The sequence below is a fragment of the Tiliqua scincoides genome, chromosome 6 (assembly GCF_035046505.1).
Source record: "Tiliqua scincoides isolate rTilSci1 chromosome 6, rTilSci1.hap2, whole genome shotgun sequence".
Classification (NCBI taxonomy): Eukaryota; Metazoa; Chordata; class Lepidosauria; order Squamata; family Scincidae; genus Tiliqua; species Tiliqua scincoides.
This window is the reverse complement of record NC_089826.1, coordinates 8,556,868-8,570,785: the sequence shown is the minus strand read 5'-3', so window position 1 is coordinate 8,570,785 and position 13,918 is coordinate 8,556,868. Positions and strand designations below refer to the sequence as shown.

General features: G+C 46.3%; 1 protein-coding gene and 1 pseudogene across 1 annotated transcript in view; one reads left to right on the top strand and one right to left on the bottom strand.

The window, feature by feature from the left end:
- The window catches only part of FRAS1 (Fraser extracellular matrix complex subunit 1), a 279,843-nt gene that overhangs the window by 39,162 nt on the left and 226,763 nt on the right, over positions 1-13,918 (bottom strand). The window contains exons 44-50 of the mRNA XM_066632279.1: positions 11,693-11,956; positions 10,010-10,198; positions 7,013-7,132; positions 4,596-4,775; positions 2,499-2,623; positions 1,926-2,066; positions 1,228-1,455 (exon numbers count right to left, since the gene is read on the bottom strand). Coding sequence (XP_066488376.1) covers positions 1,228-1,455; positions 1,926-2,066; positions 2,499-2,623; positions 4,596-4,775; positions 7,013-7,132; positions 10,010-10,198; positions 11,693-11,956 — 1,247 coding nt within the window. The remainder of the gene's footprint in view (positions 1-1,227; positions 1,456-1,925; positions 2,067-2,498; positions 2,624-4,595; positions 4,776-7,012; positions 7,133-10,009; positions 10,199-11,692; positions 11,957-13,918) is intronic.
- Positions 957-1,075, top strand: LOC136656293 (5S ribosomal RNA; annotated as a pseudogene).

Sequence of the window (13,918 nt, the reverse complement as noted above, 5' to 3'; positions counted from 1 at the left end):
CCAAAGAGTTGGAACCGGGTCTCAGATTTGCTAAGCTGAAGACCTACATTTTCTCCTTATACTGCACATTTCAGTTTGCAAAGAGCTTATAGCCTTATTGTGTACTCTCTTTCACAAGAACTCTGTGAAGTAGATCAACAAGATGGAAGAATCGAGCCCAAGAGAAAATGATTTGTCCTAGGGCCTATACAAGTCCATCACAAATGCGGGAATCGGTTTTCCCATATGAGAAGCCCATCCTCTGTCCAGTGGACAACACTGACTCTACAGTGGGAAGCAAGAAAACACTGGCTGGTCACCAGCCCACACAACTACCAGGAAAAATGGGTATTCAGTTCAGTAGTGACAATGAGCAAAACAATCCTGAAAATGGCAACTTTTCCTGGAGAATATGACCATTACATCTTTCCCATGGGTTGTTGTTGTTGCTGCTGTTGTTCAGTCATTAAGTTGTGTCCGACTCTTCGTGACCCCATGGACCACAGCATTCTAGGCCCCCCTGCCTCCCATCTAGCCAATTCTCCACTCACCAAATTATCACCCACCTAGCCAATTCTCCACCTTATGCTTAAGGGCAAAAGCGCTAGAAAATGGAGGAGAAATGGCCATACTACCTAACTCTCCCTTCACTTCTGTAGCCACAGCAAAGTTTAGTTCACACTCTAGTGATGTGGTAGGAGAACCTTCAATCAACCTTCCAAGAATATCTATGGTACTATCTCACTTATAAACTATACTGACTAATGAAGAGCTGATGTACACTGGCAGGAAAATTACATGGTACCACTTTGGATTACAGGTCAGGGAGCACATGTTTGAAGGCATCATATCAAACCCCCCCCCCCCACACACACACACACAAACAACATGTCAGGGAGAAAAGTTATAGTGAACCTTCTCTTTGACATGTTAAGGTTTCAATATGGAGGGAGTATTTATTTTCTGTCACTGTAGAAGCATTTGGATTTGTTACCCTGCACATGCCCGATCTCATCTGATCTCAGAAGCTAAGCAGGGTCAGGCCTGGTTAGTACTTGGATGGGAGACCGCCTGGGAATACTGGGTGCTGTAGGCCTATATACCATAGTCTTTCGAGACTGAAGGTTGCCAACCAACCTCAGTCAATGTGGCTCAGGCTGTGAGCAGCTGAGTTATTGATTCTGTTCCATGTACCAATCAGCTCTGACGGCGATCCAAATGCATCATGCTATTTGTAGTTTGACTAACCTCTTTCCCATCCTCCTCCACTACGAAAAACGGATTGGTCCCATCAGAAACCGTGAAGGTAAAGCGGTCTTTCAAAGAGTTGCTGCCATCGTGACTGTAACTGATTCGGTTCTGGTAGATGTCCTCCATAGTAAAGGCCTGGGTCTGCCAATAACGGTGTCCATCGTCAGTACGTTCAATCAGGCCATAGCGTGGTGGTTGTACAATGGTGAAGGTGATGGATTCGGCCTGCGCAACGGAAAGGAAGATACAAGGAACACACAAGGAGATGGGACGAAGGGTCCTGGCCCTGAAAATTGTTGAAGACTCTTCCAAAATAAAAAGGTAGCCATAGGACAGACCGTTCCAAACATATGGCAATGCACCTTTGGCTACCAGGTGCTGGCAACAAAAAAGCAAGGAATGGCTATCGCTTCTCCTTGTACTTTTGTGAGCTCTATTTGGGGACTCCAAGAAGCATTTGGCTTGGCTTGGCTGCAAACAGCCTGGATGGTCAGAGCCAGCAGGAAAATGCTTGTTTGTTGAAAGTTTTGCTGAATTTGCAGCTATCTATAGTGCTTCAAGCAGATGTGATACTGTGGCTGCAATCCTAACCACACTTACCTGAGAGTAAGCCCCATTGAACAAAACAGGACTTACTTCTGAGTACACTTGGTTAGGATAGTGCCCAGAAACAGTTTCCTTCCTTCCTTCCTTACCTCTGTGTCAATGTCTGTAGCTTTAAGATCAAATTCGTTTATGGTTTTCCTCACTCCTTCCTGCACCCTGATTCCAGGATTTTGCACTACAGGTAATGAGTCATCTACTGGATTTATGGTGATGTTGAAAGTCTCGCTCACCTGTTGGAGGAAAGAAATACAGAATATACAAATCAGATCACACCTGATGCATTTTTCCCCATGGACCAATTCTGTCTATACTAGGGGTCAGCAACCTTTTCTGTTTAACGGCTAGAAGATTGGTGATGATGCCATCATATCATTGCTGAACTTTTGGGTTGCCAAGCTCCTGGAAGCGGCTATGCAGAGCTTGGCTTGGGAGGCAAAGCCTTCAACACAATTTGCTACGTGCCGGACAGGGAACGGCAAAGCTGCCCGTGGCACAGAGCCTCCACAAGCCTGGGCAAGCGACTCTCACGGCAAATGGAGTGAGAGGCTTCATCTCCAAAGCCAAGCTCCACGTGGGTCGGACGAGCTCGGGTGGTGGGCAGCAGGTTGCTGACCCCCAGCTTAAGCATTTGTCAAGAGCGAGAACCCAAGTCGTCCACTCACAGTGTTTGCGCCATCGGAAACGGAGAACACGAACGTGTCAGAATGATGCTCAGCTTCGCTGGTGTGGATGTACTGTATGCTGCGGGAGATCAGATCTGCCTGTCTGAAGGAGCTAATAATTCTGCCTAGAATGACAAGGAAATAACAAGTGAAAGGAAAGAGCAGCAAGTAGCCAGCTGCATGTACTAACCATATCTTTTGTCACCTACTACTGTTTTTGGTTGGTTGGCAACCTTCAGTCTCGAAAGACTATGATATAAGCCTACACTACCTGGTATTCCCTGGCAGTCTCCTATCCAAGTATTAACCAGGCCTGATCCTGCTTAGCTTCCGAGATCAGGCATCTGCAGGGTAACAGTTGCACTACTGTTATTATTACCCCATCAATGTGCATGGTGCTTGGTAAAGCGTAAGAGGCCAGGGTTTACTGCCTATAATTCAACACAGGACCCAGAGATCTTGGGGTGGTGGTGGACAGGTCGATGAAAGTGTTGACTCAATGTGCGGCGGCAGTGAAGAATTGGCAGTGAAGAATTGGCAGTGAAGCCAATTCTATGCTTGGGATCATTAGGAAAGGTATTGAGAACAAAACGGCTAATATTATAATGCCGTTGTACAAATCGATGGTAAGGCCACACCTGGAGTATTGTGTCCAGTTCTGGTCGCCGCATCTCAAAAAAGACATAGCGGAAATGGAAAAGGTGCAAAAGAGAGCGACAAAAGGGGCTGGGGCACCTTCCTTACGAGGAAAGGTTACGGCGTTTGGGCCTCTTCAGCCTAGAAAAGAGATGCCTGAGGGGAGACATAATTGAGACATACAAAATTATGCAGGGGATGGACAGAGTGGATAGGGAGATGCTCTTTACACTCTCACATAACACCAGAACCAGGGGACATCCACTAAAATTGAGTGTTGGGAGAGTTAGAACAGACAAGAGAAAATATTTCTTTACTCAGCGTGTGCTTGGTCTGTGGAACTCCTTGCCACAGGATGTGGTGACGGCATCTGGCCTGGACGCCTTTAAAAGGGGATTGGACAAGTTTCTGGAGGAAAAATCCATTATGGGTTACAAGCACTGATGTGTATGTGCAACCTCCTGATTTTAGAAATGGGCTATGCCAGTTGCAAGGGAGGGCACCAGGATGCAGGTCTCTTGTTATCTGGTGTGCTCCCTGGGACATTTGGTGGGCCGCTGTAAGATACAGGAAGCTGGACTAGATGGGCCTATGGCCTGATCCAGTGGGGCTGTTCTTATGTTCTTATGGGTTTGATTCAGTGGGAAGAGAGACGTTTGGGGTCATTCCTGCATGTTACCTTCTTTGGCACTTCTTAATGGCATCCCAAATCTGCTGCAAGAGATGACCACTACCTCTTGCCTCATAGAAGTCCACCCTTGTTATTGTTTATTAATTAAGAAGTTGATTTATGACCCACTTGTCCTTTGGGAAACTCAGGGGGCTTCCATGTAGTTTCTATCCAGGCCTTCACCAGACTGATACCTGTTTACCAAAACATCATGTAGCAAGAGTGTGTTTGTGATCTTTGTGATGGTGGAGACCCTGTGGTTCTGTTCATGTGTCCACATAGAAAGCAAGGGGTATGGTTTTACTTTGACAGTAAAAGGAACATGCAGGAGAAGAATGCTGGATTCTTGTCCCTCCCAATGCCTTACTTCCAATGTTTGTACAGTAACTTTTGTTCATGCTCAGTTCACTCTGGCAATCAGGATTGAAAACTGGATACTATGGAAAGGTATGAGGACTCCTCCTTATCCAGAACTCTGGGACTGCCACCCCCCTGTTTTGAGAGCTGTTTCTGAGCAGCTGCATTGGTGAGGGAAGGACTGGGTTTTTAGTCAGGGACTAGACAGCAGTTTGAACCTTGTCCTTAGTTCAAACGCAAAATTGAATCTACTGGACCACTGAAACAAGGTCCCAAATGAAATCCTGGAAAATTAGTTCTTTGCACTCCAGTCTCGGGGAAATCTTCAAAATCCACAGTTAAGCATCCATTCCGCTTGATTTCAGGCGGATAGCAGCACTTGTCAGGATTTTGGATTGTTCTTACTGCCTCCCGAAAAGCAAACGCTTGCAAACCTGGTGATGCGGAATTCTCTAGGTGCCCCAGCTGCGGCTGTTTGATGATCCGGTATAAGAGATCACTTGGCTCAGTGTCCTGATCCATGGCAGACAGCTCGAGGGTGGTGATCTTCTTCACTGAGTTTTCATCCAGGCTTAGACCAGTGTTGACAATGATGGATGGGGGCAACTGGTGTTCTGAAACATTAGAGACAAAAGGATTTGAAGGATAAGGCCAAGAGCACCCTCTGGTCCCTCTTTACCGTTGCTCACATACTCAGTTACTCAAGCAATTTATTTTTCAAAACCAGCAGATCCTCAAGAAATTGGATTTTTTTTCCTTGCCCATTGCCACATTCTGCTGAAACTGAACAACATACAACCAAAGTCATCAGAGGAGATTCTCCATATGTTTCATTCATTCTCTGCAGAGAGCCCAAGTAACCTATGAAGCTTCCTGACAAATTACGAGCTAAGAGAGCGAAAGAGAGCGACTTTCAAAGAGAGCGACTAAGATGATTACGGGGCTGGGGCACCTTCCTTACGAGGAAAGGCTATGGCGTTTGGGCCTCTTCAGCCTAGAAAAGAGACGCCTGAGGGGGGACATGATTGAGACATACAAAATTATGCAGGGGATGGACAGAGTGGATAGAGAGATGCTCTTTACACTCTCACACAAAACCAGAACCAGGGGACATCCACTAAAATTGAGTGTTGGGAGAGTTAGAACAGACAAGAGAAAATATTTCTTTACTCAGCATGTGGTTGGTCTGTGGAACTCCTTGCCACAGGATGTGGTGACGGCATCTGGCCTGGATGCCTTTAAAAGGGGATTGGACAAGTTTCTGGAGGAAAAATCCATTACGGGGTACAAGCCATGAGGTGTATGCACAACCTCCTGATTTTAGAAATGGGCTATGTCATATGCAAAGGAGGGCACCAGGATGAGGTCTCTTGTTATCTGGTGTGCTCCCTGGGGCATTTGGTGGGCTGCTGTGAGATACAGGAAGCTGGACTAGATGGGCCTATGGCCTGATCCAGTGGGGCTGTTCTTATGTTTTTATGAGCTAATGGACAAAATAATTCATAGGTTCAAAAAAAAAAGGCATTATAAATTAAACAAGAATAGAAACATCCATGACTTTTAATCATGATAGTACAGAAGTGCTATCAGGATGCTCTTGGAATAAAAGCCTGGAGTACCCAAATATTTTCTGAATTATATAGCCTCCACCTGGTCTTCTTCATGGCTGACTGGCCTTTTCTTTCTGCTGGGCAGTCCAATCCTACAAAATTCAGCCACACCAGTGGGGCACGTGCTGAATCTCATGGGGAAATTTCAGGCCTTGAAGGTTCTACCGGGAAAGGGAACATCTGTCCGCTTGCCTGGGTGGTGAGGTTTTGACACCTGAATGGACCTCTGAGTAGACCCAGGCAGACTGAGAACCAGGAAGGGGGATAGGATATTGGTGGCACCACTGCCACCAACAATGGCAGTGATCTGCCTTCTTTCCTGCCCCAATCTCTGTCTTGTTCCTCCCCATCTCCACTCCATTTTTCCCACTCCTTTTAACCCTTCCACCACCCTCCTCCCATGCTGACTTACCAGCACAGAAGAACATGAACGGCCTGCTAACATGCAGATCTAGCCACTCGATGCTTGGGGTGGTGGCCAGGCCCTGTGGAATGGTGTTGTGCTTTGAGGCAGCTATAAAGGGCCTCGTGCTGCTGGAACACTCATTCCAGCAGCATAAGGCTCTAACAGGATTGGGCGTACCATCACATTCTGTGTTTCAAGTTGTGGTGATTGTGGGGATGAGCAACCCCAATGCCAATACCTCCCTCCTTTCCCTAGATCTGCTCCTATGTCAGGGTCAAACTCAACAGTTTCCATCAGCTAGAAGAGTCCACTCTCTGATGCAAGGAAGAGGGTCAGAGCTTGGCCACTCACAGATGTTTTCTCTGAGGGAGTCAACCTGGGAATACACCCAAGCACCCTTTTGCTCGATCTTAAGAAACGTGGGATTGATTATGTCACTTGTCCGATTGGGTCATTTATGGCCACATGAGCATCCCTACTTCCCCCTGACCTGGTCAGTAGTCTTGGATGCCCAGTTGAGTGATGCCTGCCAATCCCAGGATTGGGGGCTAGTTAGGAGCTATTGCTCTGGCTGAACCTAGGTGAAGAGGTACACATACAGTGATTTTGCTGTGCCATGGGGTCTTTCTCTAATGGCACTGATTTCAAAGTGTCTCAGGGAAACTTCTTTCCAATTGGACCTCACATTGAGGTTCTCCTTAAGAAGAAGAGATGGGTTTGAGGGGTGCTCATTCATCACACAAGTCTTCCGCAAACTCCTCTTTTCCAATTTACAGAAGTCCAATCATCTTTCCTATCCAAGAAAACACTGCCGTGGTAGGGCCTTGGACCTTACCTACTACAGTGATAATGAATGACTGGTCTGTGATCTTGTTTCCTTCTCCATCTGTCACATCAAACACAAAGGCAAATGTCCCACCGGGTTCCCCTTCCCCATGGCTGTACTCCACCTGTCCTGTAAAGAGGAAGGGAAAGCAGAAGGGAAAGAAGGAAAGAAATACTCAGTAGCTGCAACTGGACTTTAGGTGCTTTTTTGAAGTCCTCATTCCTCATGACCTCATTGAGGCAGCAAACCTGTGTCTGGGCTTGTCACTTCGTAATACAGGTTCACATGACTGAACACCCAACATGGAAGGCAAACATGTCAACGAAAAGGCCAGGCCAGAGACCTGAACTGGTTCAATAAAAAATGATAATCCTTTGGTCCCCATAACTCTCTTGATATAAGACCAATAAACAGCCAGATTTCATTGGAATAACCAACAGTTAGGGGACATTTTCTGCAAATAGAATGTGAATTCATTGTGCATCAAACTTTTGCAGTATATACTGTTCCCTTTTGCAGACTGCATGAAAGGTCAAGACTGGCCTGTGACATAGCCTGGGGCCAACCTAGTGCAATGGTTGCCATCTCTACAGGGCAAAAAGAATATAACTCTGGGTCACTGTTTCTCAAACTGTGGGGTCGGGACCCACTAGATGGGTGGCGAGCCAATTTCAGGTGGCTCCCCATTCATTTCATTATTTTATTTTGAGTATATTAGACTTGATACCACCATGGTATGTGACTGCATTTGGGGAGATCTGTACTTTTAACAGGTTACAATGTATACGCTTTTAACAATGATAGTCAATGGGGCTTACTTCTGGATAAGTGTGGGTAGGATTCAGTCTTGGATTAAAAATTTAATTTAAAAATTTTAATTTAAATATTTGTTAAACATTTTTCCTGCTTGATGATAAAACTTCTGGCCATAATATCACTTCCAGGTTAATGACATCACTTCCAGTGGGTCCTGACTGCCTTTCTAAAAAGTGGATCCTGGGTTAAAAAGTTTGAGAACCACTGCTCTAGGTGTATATCACATCATTCCTGCTTCCAGAGGGATAAACAGACCCAAACTACAGACTACGCAGTGTGAGGCGGCAGGATTCTGGACTGTTTCATTTCAGACTTGGGTCTTATTTTAGAATGCGTCCCCATGGAAAAACATTCTGCATGTCTTTTCTAGCAGCTGTTTGTTGATGTTTTCCTGCATTTTTTAGCCCTTTTGGGACAAAGGTGCAAAAGAGAGCGACTAAGATGATTACGGGGCTGGGGCACCTTCCTTATGAGGAAAGGCTACGGCGTTTGGGCCTCTTCAGCCTAGAAAAGAGACGCCTGAGGGGGGACATGATTGAGACATACAAAATTATGCAGGGGATGGACAGAGTGGATAGGGAGATACTTTTTACACTCTCACATAACACCAGAACCAGGGGACATCCACTAAAATTGAGTGTTGGGCGGGTTAGGACAGACAAAAGAAAATATTTCTTTACTCAGCGTGTGGTCGGTCTGTGGAACTCCCTGCCACAGGATGTGGTGCTGGCGTCTACCCTAGACGCCTTTAAAAGGGGACTGGACAAGTTTCTGGAGGAAAAATCCATTATGGGGTACAAGCCATGATGTGTATGCGCAACCTCCTGATCTTAGAAATGGGTTATGTCAGAATGCCAGATGTAGGGGAGAGCACCAGGATGAGGTCTCTTGTTATCTGGTGTGCTCCCTGGGGCATTTGGTGGGCCGCTGTGAGATACAGGAAGCTGGACTAGATGGGCCTATGGCCTGATCCAGTGGGGCTGTTCTTATGTTCTTAATTACAATTCCCAGGAAGCCTTGCAGGTCTCTTGTTGTCTGGTGTGCTCCCTGGGGCATTTGGTGAGGCCACTGTGAGATACAGGAAGCTGGACTAGATGGGCCTATGGCCTGATCCAGTGGGGCTGTTCTTATGTTCTTAACTACAATTCCCAGGAGGCCTTGCAGGTCTCTTGTTATCTGGTGTGCTCCCTGGGGCATTTGGTGGGCCGCTGTGAGATACAGAAAGCTGGACTAAATGGGCCTGTGGCCTGATCCAGTGGGGCTGTTCTGATGTTCTTATGACAAGGAGACTTTTAGTTCTTTGATTTTCTCTGTAAACCACTCTGTGAACTGTCTTTGTTGAAAAGTGAAATATAAATATTCTGATTCTGATTAATAATAGGAATAAACCAGCAAAACCAGGAGGGATCTGCATCCAACCTTTCCTCTGGTGGGCTCAATCGTTTGTCTTAGGGCCCAATCTTACCCAACTTTCCAGCGCCAGTTCAGCCCCAAGGTAAGGGATCAAACATTTCCATACGAGGTGGAACTCCCCATATGAGGAGGAACGTTCCCCATACATTCCTCCCCATAAAAGGCCTTGAGGAGGCCTTTGTGACTGCCCCACCACCACAGGATGCGGCCCACGCCCCACTGGCATGGCTGCATCAGCACTGGAAAGTTGGATAGGATTGGGCCCTTACTGATACACAGAATTATCTGCTTGTTATGACCTCATCTGCTGAATGCCCTGTTTTCACTGAGCTCTGCACACCTACATCTCCCTATTCATTGGCTGCAGCTGGTCCCAGCTACCTATACACACTTCCAGGTAATCTTCTAGCTTTAGCCTGAGCAACTGGCTAGGTCTGTATTTGTGGCTCTTTATCCCTGATCCATGTTGTATTTCCAGACTGATGACCTGTTTCCTGCCTGACTGCTCAGTTCCTCTCCAGTTGGTTCCTTCTGCCCAGATCATTCTGCTCTCTAGCATTTACAAAGATTCTACTTTCACTCTACACAGGAGCCTTTTCCACCATTTCATATCCTCTTTCCAAATCATTAGGTACCCCATTTTACACCCCCAGCTTTGTGCAGCTACAGCATCAACCAAGAGTGAAAGAAGCATCTTTTTACTCTGCAATGTTAGACTGGGATGAAATGTCAGAATCTCTTTTATATATTGGAAAATTCAGCACTGGAATTCGCCACCTTTATTTATATCAGACTGGGTGAAACTCTTGACTGGTCCTTTTGCAGAAATCACAACCACGGCAACCCTTTTATTCATACGCAGATGTCCGAGGCCAGGATCCTTTTTCAGGGTGAATCTGATAGTCGTGTCATCCGAGTCAGCATCTGTGGCTTTTAAGAGCTGATCTGTAATGATGGCCACGGAGGCTAGATAGGGAAAGGAACAAACAATAACGCTCAAAACCTGCCACTCCTTCTTTGCTGAGACCTTCAGAAGATAACAGGCATCTATGCAGTACAGTCTCATTTATCCAAAACAGATGGAGGGACATCCTAAAACTTTCATATAATGTATAAGTTCAGAGAAATAGTATTGCCATTTAGACATGGTGTGTGTGTGTGTGTCTGAGAGAGAGAGCGAGCGAGAGAGAGAGATCATATGAACAAAGGGATACAAAGGCAAGGAGAGACACAATTATTCTATTTTTTTTTAAAGATTACAGAGTGCTGTGTGTAACTGGATATGCTCATATTTGTCTCTTGCCATTCTTAATTCTTCTTTTCCCCTTCCCCTTGACTGAAATTTAGACTGTAACCTCTTTAGGGACATGTGAATATAGGAAGCTGTCAGACTTTAGCCCAGGGACTACCTTGACTGGAAGCAGGTTTCCAAGGTCTCCCCAATCCTGCTGACTTTTTGGATGAGAGATGCTGGGAATCAAACCTGAGACCAAAAATTGTCATTCACTAATATCTTGCAGTTCCTCCCTCCCTGGGCAGTTTGATTATGTTACTTGGTCAAGCTCCATTCACACTGATCGGACAATCATAAGGGCAGCTCAATGAAAGAGAAGTTGGACATGTGCAATACAGGAAGGAGAGAGAAGTCAGGACTCCCAAGTGAGTAAGAAGAGAGATGAGCACTGCAATCCTACAGCTGCCGTGAGCCAGCACAAGTCCTTTGTGCCAGGTCCTGAGTGCCGTGAACATGCTGTAAAGCATGTTTGCAGCTACTTGGGAGTAGGCTGTGCCAGCACATGGATGTATGCTGGTCCAGAGGTGCTGGAGCGGCACCAGAACAAGGTGAGTTTGTGGCAGCCCAGGCAGGCCAGCACAGGTGGTGGGAGAGGGTCGAGGGAAGGAGATATGGAGATGGGGAGGGGGCTTTTCAGGGTGAGGGGGGAGACCTGGAGGGAGGATCGGGCCTGGGAGGGGTTGAGGCCAGCTGCGGTGGTGCAGACCAGATCCCAGCCCTCAGCCCCAGCCTGAGCATTACTTGGGCTGTTCAGATTTGCACCCGCGAAATCTGAATACCCCCACAGGGATGCTTGTGGCATTGCTTGGGGTAAGGGGACTGAAGTGCCCTTACTCTGAGTTGCACCCCAGGCCGCACCAAACCTGCACTGGATACAGCACGGGCCAGTTAGCCTGCCTGTTCCAGAGCAGGTTCGGATTGTGCCCAGTGTGTATCAGGAGGGAGTGGAGGTGCAGGCAAAATTCAAAGAAGGTTTTGCACAAGAGAGGAGTCTCGAAGGGACAATCTGAAGGAGGAGAAGTAGCAACTGCTTCAGGTGATCAGGAAATCAACACTTCATAGACACAATGCATTCATTTCTGTAAGGAAGCAAGTGCAGTTTTGCTATCAGAACTGCCACTATCTCCCCCACAAGCGTGTTTAGCATTCCCTGATCCATTCCATACCAGCAGAAAGCTGCAGGCCTCTGTTCACGGTCAATCTGGGTGGATCCATCCTTGGCAGTTCTATGGCAAATTCCACTTTTCCCGACTGGGTGTGCAGACCATCAGAGAGTGAAAATCTGAACTCATCAGACTGAACTCCAGGATCGCGTAGTGTGTAACTGATCAGCTCATCCAGGATATCCTGGTAGGTGAAGGTCGATCCCTCTGACAGACTTTGTCCATTTTCTGGGGGATCCACACGAGACTGTCTCTTGCGGAGATAACCTGAGAATAAGGAGCATATTATAGATTACATCATAGATACATATTACTCATTTCTTGCACATTACCTTTCATTTTCTGATATTTCATAAACACCTTTGGACCTCACTATTCATGGGGGATCCATTCCTGGACCCCCCGCTGTTGTAAACTTAGGAGGGTTTGGGGTGCTCAGAGTTCTTGGTTCTCAAACCCTAAAGCCCTCAAGGCCCCCCTGTCCAGTAGTACTGCCACCACCCTGTATGTGCCAGTGCCGCAGTCCAGGGACACTGAGACCCTCTAGGCTTAACTCTATCCCTTGCAGGCACTGAACTCTTTCTCCAATTAAAGCTTCAGTCCTCAAGTTACTAGACCTCAATGAGCACTTGGTAGCTTGCTGAACGGCTAGGCAGGATTCTGAACCCTTGTCCCCAACAGGCAATGAAACAACTTAGTAAAAGAGATTTTAGTTTATTAAGTACATAAGGTTACAGTAAGGCAGCAAATGCTAGAGGCATAAACATCTAGGAAACATATCAGCAATAAAATAACAAAGCTAGCTGGTTAACTAGCTAATTAGCTGGTAACCCCTGCTAATTGGGTAAGAGGCACTTTTTCAAGTGGGTGCTCCTTTTTTTTAGCAGGGGAAGAGTAACTGGCCCACCTCACCCCAGCACTGTCTGTTCTAGTGACTGTCTGCTGGTATTCATTTCCATCTTTTTAGATTGTGAGCCCTTTTGGGACAGGGAGCCATTTAGTTATTTGATTTTTCTCTGTAAACCGCTTTGTGAACTTTTAGTTGAAAAGCGGTATATAAATACTGTTAATAATAATAATTAATAATAATTAACTCTATTAATCCCTATCTCTCACCTGGGTCAGTTACTCTTGTAGATCTTTTAGCCCCAAGGCTACCTATTAGGGCAGGTGCCCATGATGGACAATATAAATGCCTATATAAATATATAAATGTATATATATATATATTAATATATAATATATAATATAATCCAAGTATATATAATGTATACAAGTATATAAATGCCTGTATTATTATTATTATTATTAATAAAGCTAGCTGGCTATCTCTATTAATACCTATCTCTCACCTGGGTCAATTACTCTTGTAGAACTTTTAGCTCCAGGTTACCTGTGAGGCCAGATGCCCATGGTGGACAATGGAGCTCACAGCATGCAGGATGTTGCACCCAAAAACGCTGTCCAAGAAGGAATGCGACGCACCCCTTGGGCACTCATTATTATACTTCTTATGCTAATAGTGCTGAGGTGACTTCATACTTATTTAGACTGTCCAATCAGAACTCTTCTTAGAGTTGGCCTGGTTGCTAGCCCCTCATAGTTCTTTACCCCTCCCATCTTTTTGTTTATTTACTCACATTCTTGCAGCTAGGAACTGCCAGCAACTTCTCCGTTACTGACTTAGTTTGGTTCAGGCTTCTACTGCCCACCTAGGCCTAACAAGTACATATTCATGACACCCGCGAATACCGAAACCAATGGATAAGCAAATCTGTGGGCTGGTCCATAAACACCTCTGGACACAACTGGAGATGTGACCCTTATCCCGAGTAACACCTCAGCTACCCCTATAGGAATAGTCAGATCTGTGCCAGCAAATCACTGCCATAAATCCAAGCAACCCGTGTAAAGCTGACCAGGCTGGAAGAGGAGGTGAGGATTTGGCCTGCACTGCTGCAGCCAATGCACCCCCCAGGCCCGATCTGCCTCCCAGTCCACCCTACTCTCACCCCAAAATGCCCCACTCCCATTATGCTCTCCCACCATCCTCTCCCACCCCTGCACTGGTCTGCTTGTATCCTGTCCTTGCAACAGCCTAGCTGGGTCTCGAGTAGCCATGAACATGCTTTACGGCATGTTTGTGACACTCCTGGGCCTGCACCAGACTAACAGCCCAATCCTAGGCATGTATGCTTAGAAGTAAGGGCCATTAGTCTCAACGGGGCT